The sequence below is a fragment of the Sabethes cyaneus genome, chromosome 2 (genome assembly GCF_943734655.1).
Source record: "Sabethes cyaneus chromosome 2, idSabCyanKW18_F2, whole genome shotgun sequence".
NCBI lineage: Eukaryota > Metazoa > Arthropoda > Insecta > Diptera > Culicidae > Sabethes > Sabethes cyaneus.
In genome coordinates this window covers 199,484,471-199,510,132 of record NC_071354.1, presented here as the reverse complement: position 1 = coordinate 199,510,132, position 25,662 = coordinate 199,484,471, and the positions used below count along the sequence as shown (strand labels likewise).

At 42.0% G+C, this 25,662-nt stretch overlaps 1 protein-coding gene across 1 annotated transcript in view; it reads right to left on the bottom strand.

Moving 5' to 3' along the window:
• Positions 1-1,015: 1,015 nt before the first annotated feature.
• The window catches only part of LOC128736530 (methylcytosine dioxygenase TET), an 80,247-nt gene continuing 55,600 nt past the window's right edge, over positions 1,016-25,662 (bottom strand). Inside the window, exons 5-12 of the mRNA XM_053831014.1 lie at positions 10,344-10,472; positions 7,217-10,019; positions 6,948-7,152; positions 6,683-6,846; positions 6,341-6,619; positions 6,043-6,274; positions 4,211-5,873; positions 1,016-2,564 (exon numbers count right to left, since the gene is read on the bottom strand). Coding sequence (XP_053686989.1) covers positions 2,526-2,564; positions 4,211-5,873; positions 6,043-6,274; positions 6,341-6,619; positions 6,683-6,846; positions 6,948-7,152; positions 7,217-10,019; positions 10,344-10,472 — 5,514 coding nt within the window. The 3' untranslated portion in view covers positions 1,016-2,525. The remainder of the gene's footprint in view (positions 2,565-4,210; positions 5,874-6,042; positions 6,275-6,340; positions 6,620-6,682; positions 6,847-6,947; positions 7,153-7,216; positions 10,020-10,343; positions 10,473-25,662) is intronic.

The following is a 25,662-nucleotide window of genomic DNA, read 5'->3' as shown; positions in this document are numbered from 1 at the left end:
ATTTGTCTTCTTTCTTTTGCATCGCACGCGACACGACATGCTTCCGTGGCGCACATTTCTTCGCTCATTCTTCATTTGTTTTTTTTTTTTTGGATTTTTATTTTTTTTTTTGTTTTGCTTAATAACATTCCTACGGGTTTTCATTTTTTCTTTACAGCTACTATATTGGTTTTCATTATCTTTTGGGGCTGATTAAAAACTAGCGTGACGTGTAAGACAACGAAGATGAACAGAATTCAGAGATGTTTTCGGCTTTGCTGCGCTTTCTTTTTTTTGTTTGCTTTCGTTATGAATATTTATGGCCAAGCAATCTGCGCACAAAAGTTCGCTCAGTTTTTTTTGTTACGCTGGATGTTTACTAAAACTTAAAATTATACCAGACGTGCCATTTTTTGGACACAAGAAAATCATTCCTAAAACTAATGCATAATTTAATGACAATTTAATCGTTTACTTTTCTACGTTTAAGTGTGTGTTTGTTCATTTTACTTTTCATTGAATAGATTCACTTTTGCAATATACCTACGTATGTATGCAGTTGTGTTTGCATGTATGTGTTTGTGTGCCTGGCTTTGATCATGTGACCGATCTCACTGCACAATAAATAGTTAAATAAAAGAATTAAATAAGTTGATGATTTGATTCTTTTCCATTATAGAAAGAAAAAACAGAGAACACTAGCTTATTATGTTTTTGTTCAGTTTGTTTATTTGATAAAACTGATTCGAGTTACGGCTGATGTCTTTTACTTGTTTCAATTCACCATTATTAGACAATGAGAAAAAAACGATCAATGATAAAAAAGATTATAATAAAAAAAAACTACGACAATTCAAGAAAACAAAAACTAGCAACTACACTAATTAAAATACTAATACTTTTTCATCTTTGAAATTTCTTTTGTTCGCTTATTTTGAATGTATATGTGCATTCGATCATCATCATTCTGCGCGCGCACGCGCACGTTCTGAACCTCTTCTACTATAATAAACTAGACAAGTTTGAAAGGGAAAAATATGATAGGAAAGTGCAGAATCTATGTAAAAAAAACGATTAAAACTAGGAAAATGATGCACATTTTTTTTTGTCAGCAGCATTCATCATCGAGTTCATCGGCTTACTAGATTAGAGGAAAAAGACTTAAACATTAATCGCATGTGTGGGTGTGTGTTTTTTTGTGTGTTATTGTGTGAGTGTGTGTGTTTGTTACGAACGATCTCTTAGATCTCACACCACACCGGAATCACACGACACGCTGTAGGAGCCGTATTTTTTTTAGTATGTATTTATATATGTTTGTGTGTGAGTGTGAGTTTTGTTGGCGCTTGAAATTAGGGTACAATAGATACTATTTACAAAAATATGTATAACAGCATGCTTGTTTAAAACGTTTAGTGTTTTAGCAAAAAGTGTACGAGTTGTTTTTTTTTTGTTTTAATAAGCAAAGTTTAGCAAATTGGAAACTTTTATGAAGCGAGAGCAGTTCTTGTAGTATCATCGGTAGTTGTTTTTTTCTTGGTTTGTTTGTTTAGTAATCAATCATCAGTATAGGCTTTTTAAGCAGCAAAAAATCAAGAAAAGTAATGGCAGGAGTGGTCCGAAAGACAAGTACCTTTCTAGGGGTTTGAGAAAAGAAACGAAACTGATAGTAACAAAGTGGTTTCAAATAGTCGAGTTTTTTTTGTTTTGTTTTGCGTGTTAACAATTTGTTGTTTTGTACTTTTGGCTTCGATATAGACTTTGTTTTAGTTAAATTTCCTATTTCTTCTCTAAAATATTTGATTTCTGTTCAAAAGTTATCTTTGATATTTTCTTTTCTTCTATTATGTTTAATGTGTTAATGTGCCTGAAGGTGCGCTTGTTGTTTTGTTTTTGATTCTTTGGAAAACGAAAGAAAACGATAATGTTGAGATTTCAGGTTTCGATTATCGAACTGATTCGATTGAGAAGAATTTTTGAGCAATAGTCTAGCGGAACTTAACTCAAGTGCTTATCACAAGGGAACGCAAAAATTAACTGAATATTATAACATAGGACCTAAACTAAAACAATTCGGCATCATGTCTTGTTTCTTTTCTTTCGTTCTAAATACTGCGGTGCGTACGTACATTGACTCTTGGAGGTTTCCGAACCCTATCTCGAAGTTATTCACTAGCATCAGCGTTTAGTTATGCTTAAACATATCGTCATCAGTAGTAGTAATAGTAGTAGTATTGGTTAGGATCATGTCTTTCATGCGGTTGATTCTGCAGTCCCGTCGGAAGCCATTGATGCGGCAGCTGTGACTGCTGGTGATAGGACCGAGTGGCGGCAGCGGCACTGGCTGCAGCACTCGGTAGCAGCAGGGGCTGCGACCTCAGTGGAACCGACGTTAGCGATGATGACAGCGACGACGGTGACGCCGATGTCATCAAGCCGGATGCCATAGCTGGCTGCGATTGGCTAAAATGGCTGCTGCTGCTGGTGGTATGTGTGGTAATCTGCTCATCCAGCGGTCGACCTGGCGGCAGATTTTTCTCTCACCACTAGACTCCCGAGTACTCGACGTCCATTAAGTCGTGTTCCTGAAGAAGAAAAAGCGAACATAGCAGACGTTGGTTAAGGAAGGGCACTAGCTATGAACATCAAATAAGTTTACGCTTAAGTTTTATTAACATCAATTCCGTTAATAAAATTCAAGTGATTCAACTTAAAAACTTAAGGAAATTGGTAAACAGTTTCAACTTTAAAATTGGGTTTATTTGTGTAACTAATGACTTATTTCTGTTGACAGTGTATTTGATTACGTTTACTTTCAAGTGCTTTATCGGAACATCGGAATTGTTTTATAGCAAATTTGTAAAAGTGTCCGCCAAAAAAGAGATTACAAATTTCCCACTTGCCCAGAACACACCGAAGGAGATTGCCGAGTTCGTAGGATGTCATTTGGACAGAGTTTAACGCTTCAAAACAGACTCTACTGGATGGTCCTAAGAAGCAGCGGAAACCGGGAAGTGGTTGTCCGCGGTATAAACGTACGCCAAATGTGATCAAATCGGTTCATGCAAAGATTGCTCACAACTCGGTACGTTTCACAAGGCCCACTTGCCAAAGAAGTCAAGATTTCTGAAAAATCAAGGAAGATTTGCACGCATCTTTCAGAGCTAGAGTGAAACGCCACTTGATGACGGGGCGGGTAAAGGGAACTACGAGTGACTCGTTCGAAGAGATTGCTTTCTTTGTCGAAAAGGCAAAGAAAAGACGAAAAGCTCTTCAGCATCGCCTGACCAGTTCATTTCATCGAAGAAAACTGAGGATATTCCGGTGAAAGTGAAGTTTAAGTTCCAAAACAAACTTCCGCGGCTGGTGTCCTAAAGTGTTTATCGGTATTTTGAAGGACAAAGGGGAAGGCTTCCCTAGGTGAAGACCAACTTCTCTGAGGATTAATACGTTGCCTTAACAGCGCAATGTCATGAGAAACAGTATTGCCAGCCTGTCTTGAGCGTCTGTCCCTATGTCAGGAGCGTCAGGAACCCCATAACTCGACTCGGTACCGTGAGTCTAGTAAGGCACGGATCGGAATATTCTATATCGACCTAGGCGACGAAACAAGAACGACGAATGAAAACTCGGTACTTGGAGCTGCAAATTGATGAATTTCTATTTCTTAAGTGGCGACCGGGTGCTGCTTGCATAGCGTAAACCCCGTAAACTGGACAGCGTAGCTCCGTAGGAAATACCATAACGGTTTGAAAGATTCGTGACGGAAAGGCCCAGTTTTACCAGAGCGGTGTCACTACCGTGTAAATAATTATAATTAGAAAAGATTATTGCTGTTCACTGTTCCGTTACTTCTCTTTATTTCTAAGACTGATCCCAGCAATTCAACAAAACCTACAAAATATTTCTCACCCAGAATAAATAAGCCTATTAAGTGGCGATATTAGACGCATTCAGAAGTGGCCTGACAGTTTTGAAGCAAGATTTATTTATGGATTGAGCAAAGGATATAAATATCCTGCACTAACATTGATCAAACTGATGTCTGTGCTAGACAATAGCCTCGTTTTGTTAGCAGATGTCTCGTAAAATGACAAAAATAAGACATGGCATGATATCCTAAATTTTAGAAGACTTACGAGCCTTCCCAAATTAAAGTTGATCTTTGTAGCAGACCAACTGAGAACGAAAACACCGTTCATTCATGCTTATAAAACATAGAGAAACCTACCTCTCCCATGTGCCGCATGTGGTGCAGATCGTCCAGCGGTTCCGCCTTGATGTCGTCCTCCTGCATCAGCAGCATGTCCTTGTCGTCGATCGGATCGTTGGTGGCGACGCCGAGCTTTTTCAGCCGCATCTTCTCCGCCCACTCGGCGATGCCGTGCTTCGGCCGGTTTAGGTTCCGATGCTGGTAGAAGATCAGCGTCATCCGCGTCGGATTGAGCCGGTTCGGTTTTTTCAGCGCCGTCGTCGAGTGCATCTCCAGCTTGGCACACTCGATGACGACACTGCCGTGCGGTAGGGCAATCGCAACACCGCCCATCTGCGGATCCTCGAAGCAGTCGACGTTTTCGTTTGTTTCGGTCACTTCGCCTAGGGTTTCTTTTGGCGGTGGTGGAGGTGCTGGGGGCTGAGGAGGCTGCTGCATGACGGGGGCAAGATCTTGCTGTTTTGGACCGAGATGCGGTTGGTGGGGTGCGTGCAGCTGCGCTGGGGCGGTTGGCGGGATATGCGTTTGGTGATGTGGATGCGGGGGATAGAGGTTCCAGTTGGAGGGTGGAGGAGGTGCTGGGATGACGGCCGTTGGAGGCGGCGGTGGCGCTGGGCCTGTTCCGGGCAGCTGTGTCTGCGTGGCGGAGTACATGTTGTGATATGTTGGATGGTACGTCTGTGGCGGGTAGCCATAGTTGTAGTTCTGGTAGGGATCGTACGGAGTGTACGGCGGATGGTAACCGTAGCTCATCGGAGTATTTGGATGGTAGCCATAGCCTGGATTGTAGTCTGGCGGTTTGGGTTTCACAAAACCTTGCTCGGGCTGCTGAAGCGTATGGTACGTGTTTTGGCTTTGCTGCTGACTAAGTTTAGTAGTGCTGTAGTCATCCATGTGGATCGGAGTTGGTGTTTTCGTCGGATCCGGAATACTCGGACTGAACGCTGAGTTACTGCTGTTGCTTCCTGGTCGGGTGGTGGTATCCGGAATTTCTTCGTTGCGACCCAGCATCTTATTCGGATCGGTTCGATTACCGTAGTAATCCGTCGGCCAGTTGTTGTAGTACTGTCGATTGTCGATGTACTGTCCGGTGTTGTAGTCGTAGCTGTACGGCGAATCCAGTACGGTGCTGGATATCTGATTCGACTGTAGCTGAGCATCGGTGAAGTTGTCGATCATAGATGCCATATCGACAAGAGTACTGTTCGTGTTGCCAGTATTGTTTGGAGAATTGATAGTGTTTGGCGCCGTGAATGCACTGGTTGATCCATTATTTCCAGTAGGTGGTAGCTGACCGTTACCCGTTTTGTCCATGATCTCTCCACTGTTGGTACCGTTTCCACCACTGTTACCGGACTTTGAGCTATTGTTTCCAGGAGTGTGCGACCTAGGCGATCCGGAACCGGATGAACTTTGACTATTTTGGTTGCTGTTATTGCTGACATTGCCACTGGTACTACTGTTGCTATTATTGGCAGAGCTAGAGGAACCTTTCTTGCTTTTGGATTTACTTTCTTTCTTCGTCGGTGGAGGCGGAGGTGGTGGCGTTTCTGGCACCGATTCTTCATTGTTGGAATTTTCACCATCCTTAGCCTTCTCGTCTTTACCGTTACCACGTTTCTTTCCGTGACGTCGGCAAGGCTGAAGAGGAGTGGATCTAACGCGAACTTCAGTCGGAAATCTGCGGGGACAATACAATACATTAGAATTGATTCAAGTTAACAGGACACGTTCCATGTCAATTGCTCACGCTTTTGGCAATATTAGCTTTGAACAAGTGACATGGTTGAATATAATAAATAGCTTGTTTTACAAAACCCGCTAAAAAAGAACCAATGCTTTACACTCACTTCTCCAGCACTTGCACAGCTCCGGTTTCAGCCTTCTTTTTCTGGCCTTCTTCACTGTCGAACTCGTCCGTGGTGTCCATAGTATACAGCGGCAGGATGTGCAGTTGTTCGTCGTCGGCTTTAACGCCAGGAGGTAACGGCTTCAACAGAGTAACCTGCACCGTACAACCGTCCTGCATGTTGTGCAGATCTCGGTGTGTGTGAGCGCAGAAATCCAAACAGCATGTGACACCTGTTTCGGGAAAGGAAAACCATCAGAACTGTCTATTTTATAGAAAAAGATTTTAGGGAAAATTACCTGAAAAGGGTTTCCCGGGTTTCAGGCCCAGCCTACAGTCAGGGGCTTCCCTCTCATATTGCACTTGGTTCTGGAACGCCTGCGGAGCAACCGTGACGTACAGTGGACTTAGCATTGTCGCCAAAATGTTCATGCGTTCCTCGATCTCGGCTTCTTCATTCTTGACCGAGAGACGGAACTTGCGCACCGTTTTGGATCGGGCGTACTTACAACCGTTGTAGTACATCGACCAACTACAGCCGAAGCTGTAGGATACGCCACACGTTTCTGGATCAAGACCTGTAATATGATGAAATGAAAATTTGATTGCTGAAAATTCGATAAGAAGGCCACCGGACATACCTTGACAGGCGCACGTTCGGTTCTCGTTCGTCGCACAGCGACGAACCGTTGGAAGACCGTATTTGTTCAGTTTGACTGCCAGCATTCGGTAGACACTATCGGCTTCCTGTGTCGGAATACCGTCCCAGACTACGATACATATCACAATGAAGGACGCCTTGCATCTGTGGAATCGCGCCGGATGAGAAGAACAGAAAATGTTAGTGAAACAAACCACGCAACCAGTCTGCAAGCCGAAATAGTAAAGATCCGACCATAAACTCACCGATGCCCTTGTCTTCGCTTGACGATGAAGAGCAGCTTTTCCTCGGGGTCAACCCGTCGGATGACCCATTTCGAAATCGGACAGCCCTGGCTGGATTTGCCCTCCTTCCCGGTGTACACTACTTTCTCTATCCGCAGCTGCTTACCGGAGAGACCCACTCGAGTTTCCGTTTCTCGACGCAGTTCCTCCAGGGAAGATGCACAGCCTAAAATTTGAACGGTTCACACAGTTAATATGTACTTCTAAGGAGTTCGGATTAGGCACCCTACCTAGATGGGTATAGTAGCTTCCCGGTTCGGACGGCGGTTTCGTGTCGGACGACGCAAAACAATCGCAGTCCGGAGCTTCCGGTTTGTGAGCCTTTTCTAGCTTTTCGTCTTCCGCCTGCTTGGCAGCCGCGGCTTCCTGTTCCTTTTTCGAACTCTTCGATTCTTTCTTTTTGCTTTTGCTACTTCCACCGCCACCTCCGCTATTGCTGCCCGGTTCGGTTTTGATGTCACCATCAGCCGCGGCCGCCGCCGCAGCAGCGGCGTCCTTGTTGGCTTTATCCTTTTTGTCGGATTTTTTGGACTTGCTTGTCGACGGAGTGGGCTGAGTCGCCACCGGCGTTGCCGGGGGAGGAGGTTCCGGCTCGGAAGTAACTGGTGGAACGTTGTTCGTTGCCGCCGTTGGCGTTGTAGGAACCGGATCACCCAGCGATGATCCACTGTTGGCGCTGGTGTTGAGATATGAGCCATCTTCGGTTTCCAACTTGATGGGAATGTCTGCCTGTGGCAGACTGCTGTTTTTTGGAATTGGATACGTGTGGGCAGGAATCTGCTGCTCGAAGTTGGTTTGATGTGCTACCGGTGTTGTTATGGCTGGCAGGGGTGTGCTTAGTTCCGGTGTTGGCGGAAGCGCGCTGCCAGTGGAAGTGCTGTTGAAGTTCTGGTTGTGATAGTTGGGGTAATTCTGATACCCGGGGTAGCTTCCGTAGGGCGAGTAGTAGCTGTTGTACTCGGATTTAGTCGAACCCGACAGACCAGAACTGGTGTGCTGCGGAGGTTGAGATTGCGGTGGTTGACTGGTGTCGCCATAATCTCCGTAGCGAATGAAATTCTGGTAGTTCTTTTCGTACCCGTCGAACTTCGCTGGTTGTCCGACGTCTTCGAGCAGGCCGGGTTCTTTCTTTACGTTCATTAGATTGTAACTGGAGGAACTACCGCTGCCAGCGGTTTGTGGATGATGGAATGCTCCGCTGTGCATGTGAGACGACTGTTGATGATGTGGAAGGTGTGGATTAAAGCCACTGTTCAAGTTGTCATGGCGGAAACGGTTCAGCGGGCTCTTATCGTCTAGTTTGCTGTCCAGGTGGCTCGGGTAGCCACCGAGCGCTAATGATGATGCATTACTACTACTACTGCTGTGATTGGATGCTGGATATGTTTGATTAAGATTCGGATACGGCGACGACGAAGATGACGACGAGTGATGGTCGTTCATAAAACTACTACTCGAATAGCTATTAAGATTACTGGAAGATTTGTTAGAGTCTATTTGTTGATTCATGTCGAGATGATGATTGTTTTTCGATTTGCTATGCTTATCGCTACTCTTATGGCTACCGCTCTTAGACTTGGAGGAGGACGACGAAGAAGACGACGATTTGGAGGAATTCAGCTTGTGCTTACTGTCATGTCCGCCGCCGCCGCCGCCACCGCCACCGGAGTCATGATGCAGTCCACCGCCTCCTGGGTCGGTATTACTCTTGTCGATTAGTTGCTGCTTCTGCTCAAAACCCTGATGCTTACTACCGTGATGAAGATCGCCCATTAGCGTATGATGTTCGTGCTCTGCTCTGCCGGCTGGACCGTTGCTCTCCATGGGTCCAAGGCCGGGCGATTTGCTACTTTGCTTCCAGTTTGGATCAACAATATTACTGATACTGTTGATCAGACCGCCACCATCTCCGATAGTACCATCGTTGGAAGTACTGTTACTGCCACTGCCTGCTCCACCGCCCATCATTGCTGAGGCCGGAATCGGTGAATGACCGGAGGCCAGCGTCGTAGGCGTTAGGCTGTCTCGAAGATGGTGGCTATACGATAAAAAATGACCGGTCTGTTGTTGAGCCGGCCCTTGTCCTAGCACGGGGCTTTGGACGCCTAGATGAGTCATGTGCTGACCGGTGGGCTGCAGTCCACCGATCACATCTTTGGAATCATTTTTATTCATGATCATCGTTTTTATTCGCGAATTCAAGTTCACGCGATCCGATTGGCTAAACAGATCGGGCGATTGCTGCTGTTGATTCCACCCTCCCCAGTCACCCTGGGGTTGCTGTTGCTGTTGGTTTCCGTTTAGGTGGTTTGGAGACTGGTGATTGTCTGGCGTTTGCATGGGTGAAGGAGTGTGCATACCGCTGTGCGATTGCTGCGCGTATACGTTGTTGTTGTTTGCGCTGTTAGCACCATTGTTGTGGTTTGGTGACTGCTGCAGACTGTTGTTTCCGCTGCTGTTGTAGGGATTTGGAGATTGTTGTGCGTACAGCTGCTGGTTGGAGTTGGGACGAGGAGGTTGCTGTTGCTGAGATTGTCGGTTCGGTGACTGCGGGACCTGCGCCGGTGGATGCATCGAAGAGCTACCTCCCGAACCGCTGGCCCCGGTGCTGGTGGATGTTCCATTAGCGTTGGTCACATTAGTGGTTGCCGAACTGGCTTGAGTAGTGGTTTGACCGCCATATTCCTGTTGGCCTGAATATCCATTACAATTGAGTGAGCGCGGCGGTACGCTGTTCACCCGTGGATATCCAGGCATGTCGTTTCCCGACGTCTGCTTGTTCAGCTGCAAGTTGAACTGATCGTGCGGATTGTGGGAAACGACGGTCGGACCGGTCGACACCTGACCGGCGTAGGTAACGGTCGGTGCGAAGGAAACGCTCTGCAGCGATACCTGGTTGATGGGAGTGATCTGGTTGGTCTGGAATTCGTAGCGCTGTACGGTCGGTGGTGCGGCGTACGTCCGACCATAGTTGGGATCGAAACCGATACCGGCCGTTTGGACGTAACCGTTCGGTTGGTAGGCGGCATATCCCTAGAAATTTACAAAGAAGGGTTGCGGGTGAGATAGACTTTTACGGTCACTGCTGGGGAGGGGAGCTTCGTTCGGTGGTTTCACGTCCGAAAATCAATGAAAATTAAAAAGTTGGAGAAGTTAACGAAAGCTTTCGTTTGGGAGGCGGTAAAAGGACGGGAGGTGTGCGGGTGTGTTGGATGGTGGTTAGTAGTAGGAGCGGTTAGAGATTGGGATCACTCGTTCATATTCGAGTGGTTGTTGTTGTTGGTGTTGAAGATGTTGTTGTTGGTCATGATGTAGCAGTTGTTCATGATGTACGATCGGGTAGTATTCGTAATGTACCTGTGGCTGGAATTCGAGCGAGTTTAGCGGTGTGATAGCGGGAGTGTTCTGCGGTATTTGCTGGATGAACTGATTCTGCCAACCCTGCGACGGATCAGCTTGCCATGTCGGATAGAAAGCCATTGGTGCCTGTTGAAACAAAAAAAAAATGGCGTAAATACAGTGGTCTATACTGTAGGCTCAAGTAGCGGAAAAAATATTACATGGTAAACTTGTTCTTCTGGCGACTGTTATAAAAACAATGGATACAGGAAAGGCCGTACACGTTGCATAAATTTGGGCCATTATGCCAAGCCTTGCTAATATTCTAACAAATCCATCATTTTCAAAAACATAATCGAAAAACGGACTTTATTTTGTCAAACACAAAGGCGTCGTCTTCGGTGCAAAATTTTCCACCGAAATAATGACAAAATAATGATAACAACAATATCAGATGCAATAAAATGTGTTTCCCTCCCCCCAGCCGGCGCTGGAGCTGGAGCCCGATATGAAATATTTCCGTGACATCGGGTAAAAAAACATAAACATTAGCCCGTGCGCCCGTCGCCTTTCGGTGCCCCACCCAGCATCGCAGCAAGCGCTAGCAGGAAAAAACCCTCACCCACCACCGTGTATTATATGGATATGGATATGATTGTTGGAAAATGTGCTGCTGTCATGTAAAATTAAAAACGTTTGCATGTTCGCCCTCTCCGGCTCCGCATCTCTCCGTCGACAACCGTGTGTACGACGACGAACGACCGAACCGGTCGATTGCCTGCCGGTGGCCGGCGGGAAGTGGGGTAAAGTGGCAGTGTGTGGGTCTAAAAATAAAAGAAATTTAATACAGTGATTTCTATGCAAACGATCCGCGTCGCATGCCGCACATCCACCATGTGCATGTATCGGATGATTGCGTGTAAGTGTGTCCGTGTCCGCGGAGCAGAGAGAAACAGCAATATTCCTCTATTTATTGTTATTTAAAATAATTTATTAGATAATTTGCATGGAAATTCTTTTCGCTTATTTTGTCGATTATTCTTCGTCGACCGCGGGACTGGAAAGTGAAATCTTTTGCAACGTAGTATGCGTGTGTTATTTGCAGCAGCAGCAGCAGTGTGTTATTTGCTGCAGGGGAACACAAGAAACATGGACAGATAGTTATCTCATTTTTCAAATCCAAGGGGCGACGCATTTTCCCCTCCTTTGGACAATTGTAACGTTCGTTGCAAAGATCAATAAAACCTGTGCCGGTACGTGGCACCGGTTTTTTTTCTCTTCTTCATAAGTTTATTATGTACATTTTACAAATTCCAATCGCGTGCCTTTAAACCTGACGGCATTAATTAGATTCATTTCGATGTCAAGTAAGCCTCTCAATTGCCGAGGATTTGTTGCAATAGACACTATAAAATTGTAATTGATTTAATAAATTTTCCATTGACAGTGTCAGCGGCACACGGCTGCACGTTTACCAACTGTTTTCAACCAACTTTTACAAAACCATAAGAATAAGAACAAAACAACACCGTCTGGTTTTCGTCGCATTTCTGCAAGGGAAAGAAGGTGAAATATTTCCTGCAAGTGCATTGTGTGCGGGTTGATTTATTGAAGGTTTCCTGTTTTCCTATGTTCACCGCCCCATGTGTATGTGTACGTACGTACGTCCCTATGCACGGTAAACTTCCTGGGTGAAAAACTGAAGTTTCCTTTTAATGACATTAAAACACGCACACACACATACACACACACGTTTGCCGCACCAACAAACGGCGGTAGTTCGCGAGATGCTATAGAAATTTTCGCAGACAATAGGGATATAAATTACGTTTCAGCGACTTTGTTTAATTTATTACAATTGAATTTTCCCTCTCTTCGTTGCTGTTTTTACCGGCACCGCCATCCAGCGCCAGAGCGTGAGCGGCCGTAGAATTCCGTAGCGCGCATAATGGCCCGGCGACGACGACGACGACGACGGCAACTACGGTGCAGCTACCGACCGACCGGAGCTCTCCCGACTCGACGTCGGTCGGTACGTCGGTAATTTATTGATGGCAAGCGTGAATAACACCTCAAACTATTGTTTCACGTTCGCCGCGCAGGCTGGCACCGCCGCTGTCCCTTTGCGGGGCGTTTCTTTGCGCGGCAAGTATTTTTGGGAAAAGAAACTGCCGGGCCCGGTCCGACCCGGCCCGGCTCTTCTCGGGTCGGTTGTGCACAGTAATTGTGTGTAGAGGAAGGTCCGACCGACACCGTTACCGATTTTGGCAGGTACACATTGCCAAAATTTCGATATGGCTCGGTGGTATGTTGATTGGTTTATTACATCAGGTGCAGTAAACGGTGTAATTTATAGTATGCGTTTTCCACGGTGGAGGAAATTCGAAGCATTTTTGTTTTTTTTAAGTTTCTTACTTACTTTGGCCGTTTCTACATTCATATAGGTACAATCATTCATCTTTTCCAAAGCAGAACCTCAACTTGGACCATTTTTTCAAAACAGAAGCCGAAAATTTGGTTTGGAATACAAAGCGCATCCATTATATATGAATAATAGAGGGTTTGTTAGAATAGCACAAATTTAAAAATTTCATGTCTTACTAAAATGGTTTCAAATTTCGGCTTTGTTTGGCCAAAGTTACAGAGACTGTACTCGAAAAATGTGGACACATTGATTAATTTGTAACTTTCTAATGTGTGGGTAAAAATTGATAAAATTTTGACTAAAACTAGTTAAGAGTGTAATGTTTACGTTAAGTGATTAGCAAGATGGAAAAATTCGATTGCGTCCCGGCACCGTCCGGCAGTGTCTCAGTTGATGAAATCAATCAGGGCGTCCCAAACCACTCAGTAGCGGTCAGGCAGCGGCGGAAAACCGAGCACAGCAGATCTGGTAAAGTCCAGAAAGGTGTTGAGTCTGTTCAAGCGTCGGCCGAAACTTTCGATTTGCGATGTCTTCATGTCTTCAAGCTCTGGAAGTCACCGAACCGGAACGACAAACAAAACACGGTAGCCAAAACCCACGCCAGGAAGCTGTATCCAGAGTGGCTAATAAAACAGAAATGTATCGTGATGGATGACGAGACTTACTTCAAGGCGGTGGACAAGTTCGCCAAAACGTTCTTGGTTTGGCAAGCCACCTGTGGGTGCGGTAAGATAAGCCGTACATCAAGGGCGGTACCATCAACGTGTAAATCAATCTGGGTGAGCACGCTCAGAAGTGCCTGCTGCCTCTCCTGCGCGCGGCCCGTGTTAGATTGGTGCAGAGATAATAATGTTGTTTTTGTACCAAAAGACGTCAACCTATCGAATCCGCCGGAAGTTTACTCGTTTGAGAATTTGTGAGCCATCATGAAGGCCAGAGCTTGTAAAGCAATTGAGGAGTTGGAGAGCAAACTGGCTTTGAAAAACCAGTGGGTAAAATTATCAAATGAAATTTGTCCTTACACACTGACCCTCATTGGGAAACCGGAGAATTGAAGAATGCATTTGCTTTGGCAGGGAGTCAACCTGATTATCATCATACCCATGATCTGATATTGACAAAACAAATAATTAAATATATGTAGAAAATTTGTCTCGTTTATTAATATTTGAGAATCTACTAAAGCGCTCAAAAATAGCTATTTTGATTAATTCAATAAGTGAAATTGTGTTTTGCATTCGTTTCTTCCAACTGGCACGCACGGATTTCTGAAGCATAATCCAAAATAGTAATAAAAAGTTGCTAGAACAAGTGTGACCGTTTGTGCGATTGAGATCCCTTGATTAAGCAGGTCATTTTTGCGATGATACGAAATGGGGTAAATTGCGACGACTCCACTCTAGTAAATGTTTTAACAGTCTTTTTGTCACCACTCCGGATTGATTCGAATTGAATAGTCTTTGCTATGTCTACCCAGTGAAATTGTAAAACGAGTGTGAATTTTGAAGCGAATAAAACACGGCAGGCTTTAGTGGGTTGACCACGCAGCAAGGATGCCGTATGAGAGACCAGTGAAAACAATATTCAGCAGAGAACCCGGTTGAGGCTACCAACTTTGAGCCACACCTCGTACCCGTTGGATGAGCGCTGTTGACGAGGATGCTAGAATAGCGGGTGTTGGGGGCCTAAGACCGATAAGCGTGAAGACGACTACATTCGGTCCAGCTTCGATAAGTGGATTGTTACCAGAAAAGAAAAAGTTAGTAAGTGTTACCCAGTGAAGCGTTATCAAATTCTAAACCACGCGTACGTCGAGTTAACCAATCGTTAAAGCTGGCCTAATCTACCGTCACCAACAAAATGTTCGGGGAAAGTTTATCGACAGCAGCCAGGTAAATTGTATCGGTGGAAAATCGAAAATCGGAAGAGGTAGAGACGATAAGAAAAGCACCCAGCGTTTTCAAGCGGAACCCTAACCTCTTCGTCTAAGATATATCAAACAAGCTGGAAGTGTCGTTTACTAACGTGTAACGAGCAAAAACATAAGCCGAACTATCGACTTATGAGAAGTGATCCCAAATCGCTATGATGAACAAAACACGATCCCGGAGGCTGTACATACACGACAATGCCGAGAAGTTCAACTGCGTGGCAATGGAAGACATAACCTACGTCAAGGCAGACTTCAAACAGTTTTCTGGGCGAGAGTTATATACTACAATCGGAAGGGCAGAGGTAGCAGACATTTTCAGGCATATGAAAACGTTGAAGTTCGCTAAGCATCATTCGGTTTAGCCTGTGGCTTGAAAAAGGAACAGTTTCGTTGCAACCGGAATCGTAGCGTCAACCAGAAAATTTACGTGAAAGATTGTCTAGAAAATCGCCAGCGGGCCTTCCGTGAAGCAACACGAATGTTCTGTGCTGTTTTAGCCGGATTTACCGTTATGTCATTACGGAACAAAGGTCATGGATGGAGTGCTATGCCACCAACAACGTGCACGTAGTTGCCGAGGACAATAAACTTCCCAGTAAGCTAGAGCTCTGCCCAGGGACCGAAACGGTTACATTTTTTCTTTACATTTACCAGCATGCAATGCCATGTCAGACTCTAACAAATACCATCGCTCTGCATTGTTTCTGTATCGACAGTGCCTATCTCTTGCACGTGTCGAGACTAGCCCGAATACGTACATGATAATAAGCAAACATTTTCATATGTCAGTCGACCATTCATACGAAATGTCGTGTAGACATGACATGCGTTTGTCGCTTGTTGCTTAAAGTTGCAGTTGGAATATTATGGAGCAGTGATAGAGAATAAGGTGTATTGGTGAACTTCTTATTTAAAACCGTGTTGGTTGGGGGAAAGCTGTATGTTTGGTTTACGTGCGCAACAGCAAAAGAGAATACAAAAAAGTGTCTCTAAGACTGGTGACATTTTCTCCCCGATATCGAAGAGTGTATGACACGTAGACCAAGAGATGTTTTCGTTGTTCTTGCATTTCTTTTTGGTGCTTGTGTACCAGCAACATGTCGCAAGACTGGTAGCAAGAAAGAATGGTAAATGTCTTCAAATTTTTGTCACCAACCAGTACATTTCACGTCCCTGGGGCAGAGCCTTAAACCATTTTCAAGCAATACTAAAGAAGACCCAAAAAACGGTTGGAAGCTAGAAGTAGTTTGACTGAGGTAAACGGGCTTGCAGCGGCTGTACAGAATCTGACGGCAGCAGTTAAACGAGCAAAGCTAAGCCTTGGGTTTATACCGTCTTTAGACATTACCCTTCTTTACCGACAGACTTCACAGCCGGCTGTTAGAGTACAGGAAAATTACGGGGTCAGTGCAACGATCCTACTGACTCTATCTAGCAAGCATCGCCTAGCCGAGATTCGAACATACGACGACTGGCTTGTTAAACCAGCATCGTACCTCGAAGCTAACTGAGCAGTTAAACGAGTGGTCTGGCAATTCAGATTCGGTTAACCGGAAGCTTACTTGAGTATTTTTTCTGAATTTCACTTTACTGTCTTTCACATACAGCGTCGTCGTCTACAGGCTAGAAGACCTTGAAGTTGACAAGGCTTTTGTTGTAGAACTTGGATTTCGATCTTTGTAATTACCATCTGGGGGAACTGGTCGAGAACAACTTTTGATAAATTGCTTCAATGGAGCTATCAAGGCGGCTTTCGGTCAACATAACAGTAGAGCCATCGAACGAATTTGTTAACAGAACAAGAGTGTCTGGTCCAATCTGTAGCTTAGGAGGGATAAAGGGATATTTTCGCGATAAGGCATTACGTTGCTTGCTCTATGTCCATAATTGTTTCCAAGACAGAATCACCCACCAGCGGTTTTGACTGTTGGGAAGTCCGGAGTGGTCAATTCAATTGCCCGATATTTTAGCGATAAAGAAATTGGTTGCACGAAAATAGATCCAGTCTCAGGTCCAATTTTAACTTTAAATTCAGATCCAATTTAAGTCTGTATTTATGTACGACTTCAAACTGAAATTCAAGTCTAATGTCATGTCCAACTACAAGTTCAATTTCAAATCTAATTCAAAACTAAATTCAAGTTCAATTTCATGTCCAATTTTTGGCCCAACTTACTCAGTCTAATTTAGTTTCAACTTCACCTACGATTTCAATTTTAAGTACAATTTGGTGTCCGATTTAAAGGCCAATTTCAAATCTAATTTTAAGTCCAATTGAAGTTCAATTTCAATGTCCCATTTTTAAGCCAATTTCATGCCTTAGGGTTTATTTCTAGTTCTCGTCGTAGTAAGTACCTAAAGTTATTCTAATTTTCATCTTCATTTGTTGGATGGATTTAATCAATACTCCAAAAGTTCTTGTGCTGAATTGACTAAAACACTCTTACCTTCCGATCCGTGAACTTTGAAATCACTGAAAAGCGATTATTACAGCATATTATTGAAATTACGCAACTGACTTTATTTCTTAAATTCGTCGTACCGTTTTAAAATCCGTCCATCAAAATTTTTCATCGTCTGAATTAAAAATCACAACAATGTTAACGAAGCTAACGCGCATGTATTTATGTAGGACGGCATGACAAATGTTATTCTGAAAAATGTCTGCAGGTCAGGCAAGTTTTCCTGGCTGTAGAATAACGTCAATGCCTTGCGTGAGCTATTTTCATTTATGAATGACGGAAATTAAAATGATTAGTCGTCATTTTTTTCTTCGTCGCACGAAAAAACGTAGGAAATTTGGCTGGTAGGACTTCTTTAATGATAAATAGCATTTAAATAGATCTCAGCTCACTTTGATTGATCGCGTATGATAGACAACAAATTAAAATATTAGGGAATTAGTTTTGCATTGTGTGTCATAAAAATGCTGATATTTTTAATAATTTGTGTTGGATCGGACGGGAATAGGCAATTACGACGAAGCAGCAACATACCCTATATAATTTCAATTTCATCTCCGATCTCAAGGTCAATTTATTGTCACATTTCAGGGATCTTTCAATTCCAATTTCACCTCTGATTGCAACTAACTGCAATTTCAAGGTCAATTGAGGCCCAATACCGTATTAAATTTAATGTCCAATTTAATTCCAATTTCACCTCCGATGTGAAGTACAGTTTCAAGTTCAATATAATGTCCCATTTGAAATGCAATTTCAAGCCTAATTTGCAGTGTAATTACAAGTCCAATTTCATGTCTAGTTTCTGGTAGATACAATTTATAATCGATATCAAGTCTAATTTCAAGTCAAATTAAATTCCTGTTTCAAGTTAAGGTTTAAGCCCACCTTTAACCTCAATTTAGGTTCAGCATCAAGCCCAATTTCATGTCTCATTTTAAGTCCAATTCCAAGTCTAATTAAGTTCCCATTTTACGTCCAGCTTGAAGTCCAATCTAATCTGTGCATTATCACAAGTGAGAAACAGGTCAAGCATTGCTGGGTACGGAACTTGACAAAGAAAAAGTGCCAGCAGAAAGCACTAGAACAGCTGTCCTTTGCTGGTGTTACTCGTGAGCCCTATGAGAAGAAGATCCATGAAGACTACAAATCAGGAGCTGCCGTATAATACCACGGAGGTTCCTCCGTGGCAAACCCGGGGATATCGGCAGATTAAAAAAGGTTTTTTGATGTACACTTCAAGAAGGTGGGACGGAAATTCGCCTTAGAAGTCCTAGCTTCCGATCTCCAGGAGCTGTTTTCGTGTGACTCCGAGAATTGTTAGTGCGGGTGACTGGTTAGTTGTTAGTTTGGGTGACTGTGATTCAATTTATTGATCTACGATTACGATTAACCACATGATTCTCTTCAAGAATTTGAAATTATTAACGACAAATGATTGTCGTATTTCCAAAAATTAATTTTTGAAATGACTGAAATAGATATGCCATCAAATATTGGGAATTTTTTTTACTAACATTAAGTAAGACTGTCACCAAGGATCATCAAGTTTTCAACAATGTAACTTATTTCACGGTGCTATTTTCATCATGCATTGAAAGCATGTTTGTAGCATGTGATAAACTGGTTTACTGTTTATGAACATTGCCATTTGTGAAGTTTTTTTTTCTGGCGAGTACATGTGAAACATCAGCGTAACAAGTAGTAATGATTAAAATCAACATTTCAAGTGTAATGATTTGTCACCGCCTGGTGTCGCTTTCGATGAGTTTTTTTTTTGAGTGAAATTTCAGCTAAGCTCAGGGGACAGGAGTTCAAACGATAATAATCTTACTTTTTATGTAGATTTGATTCGATACAAAAATGATTGTGATTTGAACGACCATCGTTATTTGTCACCAATCACTGAAAAAACTAAAAATGTATTGGTTTTAAATGCGAACTCGTCCAATTTAGTTTAGTGCTTCGTTTCGATGCGAGACTATAAGATCATGAGTTGTAAAACACTGCTGGCTGAGGCTGTGTAGCACCACCATCCCGGATAGTTCCAGGAAATAGAGCTACAAAACAGCACAGAGCTCTCTTTCTTTCTAGCCCCTTTCTAGCTATAATGGGGTCGTGTGTAAACGAAGCTCGGTTCCGGGGTGTCGGGAAAAATCACATTATTAAATATTTGTGAAATTAAATTGTTTGTGCAAAATTTATGAGATGCATAAGGTTTCGTGTTTGGGCGCTGAGCTTTATTGAGTGGAGCAAAACTTTTCAAACTGTTCGGTTTTATTATTATTATGATCAGTGGGTTGGTTGATGGAAGAATACTAACGGAGCACTGGGACGACTGGCTGCTGGCTCTTTGTAGTATGATGATTTTCGTTTTGCTGGAAAGTTTTCGCGCTTGGTATTCAACTTGATTGCGAAGACTCTACTACGCTTGGTATGGACGCTTTTTTTTGTGGATCAGAAATTTGCAAATACGCGCGGTGCGGCCTACGTGGAAAGCATCACCTTTGATGGATTTTACGGATCGGCTGCGACCTGGTTCTTTGTCGACGAAAATGAGTTTCTGTCATGATGACGATGATGAGGATAGCAGATTCGACATCATCTAGTCTACTGTGGCTGTGGCGCGTGACGGACGACGGAACGGGGAACGCGGAAGGAGTGCCCGAGTTTTTTTATTCACGAAATTGAAGGGATGAAACTCACTGTAGGTTGTAGGTACTGGGGATGGATCCCTTCTCGACGACCGGGTTGTGCCATCAGGCGCATGTTTTGAGCTCTCTGTTTTTTAATAAATATTAAGCAGAAAATGAAGATAAAATATGATGAATATTGAACGAAAGTTTTTTTTTATATCGGCTTCCAGTTTTCATCAGATGCTGCCGGTCCCCGTCTCGGTGGAGGTGGTGGTACTTCTGCATGCACAAACCCCAGCTACGCCACGGCAATATCGCGCATTTGGCCCACTTGATGCGAACGAATGCTGAACGAACGAACGACAACCGAGAGGGACGTTGAAGATGGGAAAAAGTTTGTATTATTAAATTTTTCTGCTTACATAGGGAATTATAACCAAATATTTCACTTTCATCAGCAGATCCGCGTCGCGCCGTGCGCGGGTTTACGCGGTATGAAGTTGTGCAGTGTCTGTCGTAAGCTGCCCGGGAAACTACTTTTAGATGCATCTTCCTCTAGAGTCTAGAATCTAGATAATTTGAAGTCTCTCTTGGTTGGGTTTTGGGTGACAAAATGGTATCTTTAGCGTGAATTAAAGGAAGTCAGTCTTCGACTGAGATTTGCACATTTTTCAAAATTATCGATAAAGAGGGGCCGAATAAAAGTTTTAGAATTTCATGAAATTCTATACATGAGCATATTTATGAACGAAAATAATATTCAAAAAATTTCTGGTCTACTGGTATCAAACAAAACTGTAAAGAAAATTATCCGATTTTCTTGGACATCGCTTAATTTAAACATTGGTTGCTCTTGAAACTCGATAAAAAAAGAATGGGGGGTTGAACTAAGGGAATTTTAGAATAATTGCCGATTGATTGGTACACATATCTCTGAAATGTATTGAGGATTGACTGAGTTATTAGGATGTAAAATGTCACCACTTTGAGACTCGTTACGCACATCGCAAATTAGCAAGTCAATTACGGCAATCACGAAGTGAGAAATTAGAAGTTTTCTTCATTGGAGTGGATGCGTAGAAGAGCTTCCGATCGATTAGTGTAAATATCTCTGTGATCTACTGAGAATTGACTGAATTAAGTGATAAATATAAATTATTAACGTTTAAAAGTTGACCTCATTCCGAGTTAGATGTTTGGACTGTCATCCTACCTAGCCAAACCGTGCCTTAAGACGTAGACCAAGAAAAAAACTACAAGATATACAGCCCTAAGGGTTGTACAAAAGGGTGACGTAGGACTATATCAGATCATTAGATCAAAGACTAATGTAAACTGCATTTCTGGCATATGTATGTTTATAAGAATCTGTGAGTGCCATTGTTTAAATGAATGCTTAAAAACCCTACATGCCAAATTTGGTACCATTTGCTTGATCAGTTCTCGAGTTATGAAGAAATTTGTATTTCATTTGTATAGGAGCCTCCCAGCAAACATTTTCGTACGTATATCAAAGTAACAAATATGATATATGTACCGATATATATCTAGAAAAATCGCATTCGATGCACGAAAACAGCATATGCGTACTGTTTTGGAGGCGATATGCGTACTGCAAATTATATGAAAATAATTTACATTCATAAGTATTTGTATACGATGAAATCCGACTTAACATGATTAGTTCCATAATGCTATACAATTCTGTGACGAAAATCGTATGTGAATCAGCTACTATCATTTTGTAGGAATAAATGTAAACTAGGGTGCGCTTTATTAAGCTTTATGTACGATTTAGAGTTTGTTCAGCGATATTTAAGATGATTTTCACACATTATTATACGATTTGTGGTTTGCTGGGCTCCCCTGTTAAAAGACGGATGGGTCTCACCACCATAGAACACCATAGAAAATACTCCATAGAAAAAAATCCCACCTTCTAAAACCTCCACATACCAAAGTTGATTCCATTTGCCTGATTAGTTCTCGAGTTTTGAAAAAAATTGTGTTTCATTTGTATAGAAGCCCCCCCTCTTACACCCTCCATAAAATTGCTCTTATTAAATTTTATAATTCAAGTTTAAAAACTCGTGAATTCTGTATTTCGCGTAAAAAACTGCATAAATCCCGAATTTTGCATGAATCCGTTTTAAAATCCGTGTTAAAAAATGGCATAATTTCATAAAGTCGCGTATAAAACCTGCGTAAATTCCAAAACTCGCGTAAATTCTGATTTTCGCGTTGCAAAACCGCGTGAATTCCGAAATTTGTTTAAAAAAACAGTGTAAATTCCGAATTTCGCGTAAAAACTGTGCAGATTTCAAAAATCGCGTCATAAATACTAACGTAAATTCTGAAATCCGTGTTAAAAAAAAGCGTGATTCCGGAAATTCTCGTAAATCTCGAACTTCGCGTAAAAACCGTATAAATTCCAAAAAAATCGAAATTCGCGTAAATTTTAAAATCCGCGTTAAAAAGCGCGAGAATTTTGCAATTCACGTAATTCCAAAAACCGTGAAGTAAAAACTTCGCGTAAATTCTGAAATCCGCGTTAATAAAACGAGTGAATCCCGAAATTCTCATGGAAAGACCCGCGTAAATTCCGAACTTTGCGTAAAAAACTCTCGTAAGTTCCGAAAATCGCGTAAAATAATCCGCGTTTCAGTTTCAAAATTCGCGTAAATTCTGAAATTCGCGTTAACAAACCGCGTAGGTTCTGAAATTTGGGTAAAAAACCTCATAAATTCCATTATTCGCTTAAAAACTCCCGCGTAAATTTTAAAATCCGCGTTGAATTATTGCGTCAATTCCGAAATTCGCGTTAAAAACCAACATGTAAATTCCAACAATCACGTATAAACCTGCGTAAATTCGAAACTTCTGAAATTGGCTTGAAAAAGCCGCATAAATTTTCGTAAAAAAGTCGTGATAACTTCGAAAGTTGAGTAGAAAAATTGAGTAAACTCCGAAGTTCACGTAAATTTTAAAAATCGTGTCAAAAGCTCGCGTAAATTTTGAAATTCGCATTAAAAAACGCGTGAATTCTGAAATTTACGTAATAAACCGCGTAAGTTCCGAAATTCGTGTAAATTTTGCATTCCGCGTTACTGAAAGTCCTGTTAAAACCCGCGTAAACTCAGATATTCGCGGAAATACTTGAATTTCTGTTAAAAACCGCGTAAATTCCGAAATTCGCGTAAAAAACTACGTAAATTCTGAAATCCGCGTTAAAAAACGTGTTAATTCGCGTTAGAAAACCGCGTAAATTCCCAACATCGCATAAAAATAACTGTGTAAATTCCAAAAATCGTGTATAAACACCCGCGTTCCGAAATTCGCGTTAAAAAACGCGTAATTTCTGAACTTTAACCAATAAAACCGCGTAAATCCTAAAAATCGTGTAAAAAAACCTGTAAATTTGCGATAATTCTGAAATCCGTATTGAAAAAAGAGCCCGAAATTCTGTGTAAATTTCGAAACTCGTGTAAATTTCGCATTCCACGTTTCTGAAATTCGTGTTCAAAACCGCGTAAAAACATCCGCGTAAACTCCGAAAATCGCAGAAATACTGAAATTTGCGTTAAAAAAGCCGCGGGGATTTGGATATTTGCCTAAAAACACTGCATAAATTATGAAATCCGCGTTAAAAACGTGTTAATTCGCGTTAGAAAACCACGTAAATTCCGAACATCGCGTAAAAATAACTGTGTCAATTCCAAAAATCGTGTATAAACAGCCGTGTTCCGAAATTCGCGTTAAAAAACGCGTAATTTCTGAACTTCAAGCAATAAAACCGCGGAAATTCCAAAAATCGTGTAAAAAACCTGTAAATTTGCGATAATTCTGAAATCCGTATTGAAAAAAGAGCCCGAAATTCTGTGTAAATTTCGAAACTCGTGTAAATTTCGCATTCCACGTTTCTGAAATTCGTGTTCAAAACCGCGTAAAAACATCCGCGTAAACTCCGAAAATCGCAGAAATACTGAAATTTGCGTTAAAAGAACCGCGAGGATGTGTAAAGTTGCGTAAAAACACTGCATAAATTATGAAATCCGCGTTAAAAAACGTGTTAATTCGCGTTAGAAAACCACGTAAATTCCGAACATCGCGTAAAAATAACTGTGTCAATTCCAAAAATCGTGTATAAACAGCCATGTTCCGAAATTCGCGTTAAAAACGCGTAATTTCTGAACTTCAAGCAATAAAACCGCGGAAATTCCAAAAAACCTGAAAATTTGCAAAAATTCGGAAATCCGCGTTAAAACAATGCGTAAATTCCGAAATTCTGTGTAAATTTCGATGTTTTTATAATTAAAACTCGTGTAAATTTCGCATTCCGTGTTATTGAAGTTCGTGTTAGAAACCGCCCCAACAGACATTTTATTTGAAAAGCAGTTTATTCAACCATCATACAGCTAATATACAGTAAACAAGCGCTTGTTAAGCTGTTATTCAACAAAAATGTTTGTTGGGGCGTAAAAATATCCGCCTAAACTCCGAAATTCGCGGAAATACTGAAATTTGCGTTAAAAAAAACCGCGTGGATTTGGATTTTTGCGTAAAAACACTGCGTAAATTCTGAAAGCCGCGTTAAAAAATTCGCGTGAATTTTGATATTTGCGTAAATTCTGAAATCAGCGTTAAAAAAACGCGTGAAGTCCGAAATTCGCGTTAAAAACCGCGTGAATTCCAAAATCGTGTAAAAAACTCGCCAAAAATCTAAATTCGCAGAAATACTGATATTTGCTTTAAAAAACCGCGTGGATTTATATTTGCGTAAATTCTGAAATCTGCGTTAAAAAACGTGTTAATTCAAGTTAGAAAAGTGCATGAATTCCGAACATCGCGGAAAAATAACTGTTCCAAAATCGTGTATAAACACCCTCGTTCAGAAATTCGCGTTAAAAAACGCGTAATCTCTGAGCTGCAAGCAAAAACCCGCGTAAATTCCAAAACACCCGTAAATTTGCAAAAATTCGGAAAACCGCGTTAGAAAAACGCATAGTCGCGGTGAAAAACCACGTAAATTCCGAAATTCGTGTAAAAAAGAACAGCGTCAACTTCGAAATTCCCGGAATGTACGCGTGGATTTTGATATTTGCGTAAATTCTGAAATCCGCGTTAAAAAAACGCGTGAGGTCCGAAATTTGCATTAAAAACCGTGTGAATTCCAAAAATCGTGTAAAAAATCGCCAAAATTTTGAAATCTGCGTTAAAAAAAAAAACGTGAATTCCGAAATTCGCGTCACAAATTTACGGCAAAAACCCGCGTAAATTGCGTAAGTCGTGTAAATTTTGAATTCCGCGTTAAAACACTGAAATTTGCCTTGAAAACCGCGAGAATTCCAAAATTCGCGTAAAATACTGCGTAAACTCCAAATTTTGCGTAAAAAAGACCAGCGTAAGTTAAGAAATTCTCGTAAGTTCTGAAATCCGTGCTAAAAAACCGCATGAATTTTGAAATTTGTGTAAAAACACCACGGTAATTCCGAGCTTCACGTAAAAAACCGGGTAAATTCCAAAAATCGCATAGGAACAATCGCGTAAATTCCAAAATTCACGTAAAAAGCAACTTCGCTGTCAAATCTATTTCATATGATCATAGGATTTTGGTTATAAATGTAAAAACACATATGGGTTTGGGTAGTGTAACGTCTTTGAACTTCGCCGTTTGGTTTGTGTCTAGTCAACACCTTGTTTGTTGACTTTTTGATAACGTCCGAGCAGGACAATGTAAAGCTTTCTTTCGGCATGTAGCCGAACGAGAGTCGAAACGATATGAACACATGTTCATATCTTTGAAAGCGTAGATATCAATTTAACGACAACTTTCAACAAACCCGTTTCCGAATCACTCTTAAGGAACAGTCGGTTAATTGGA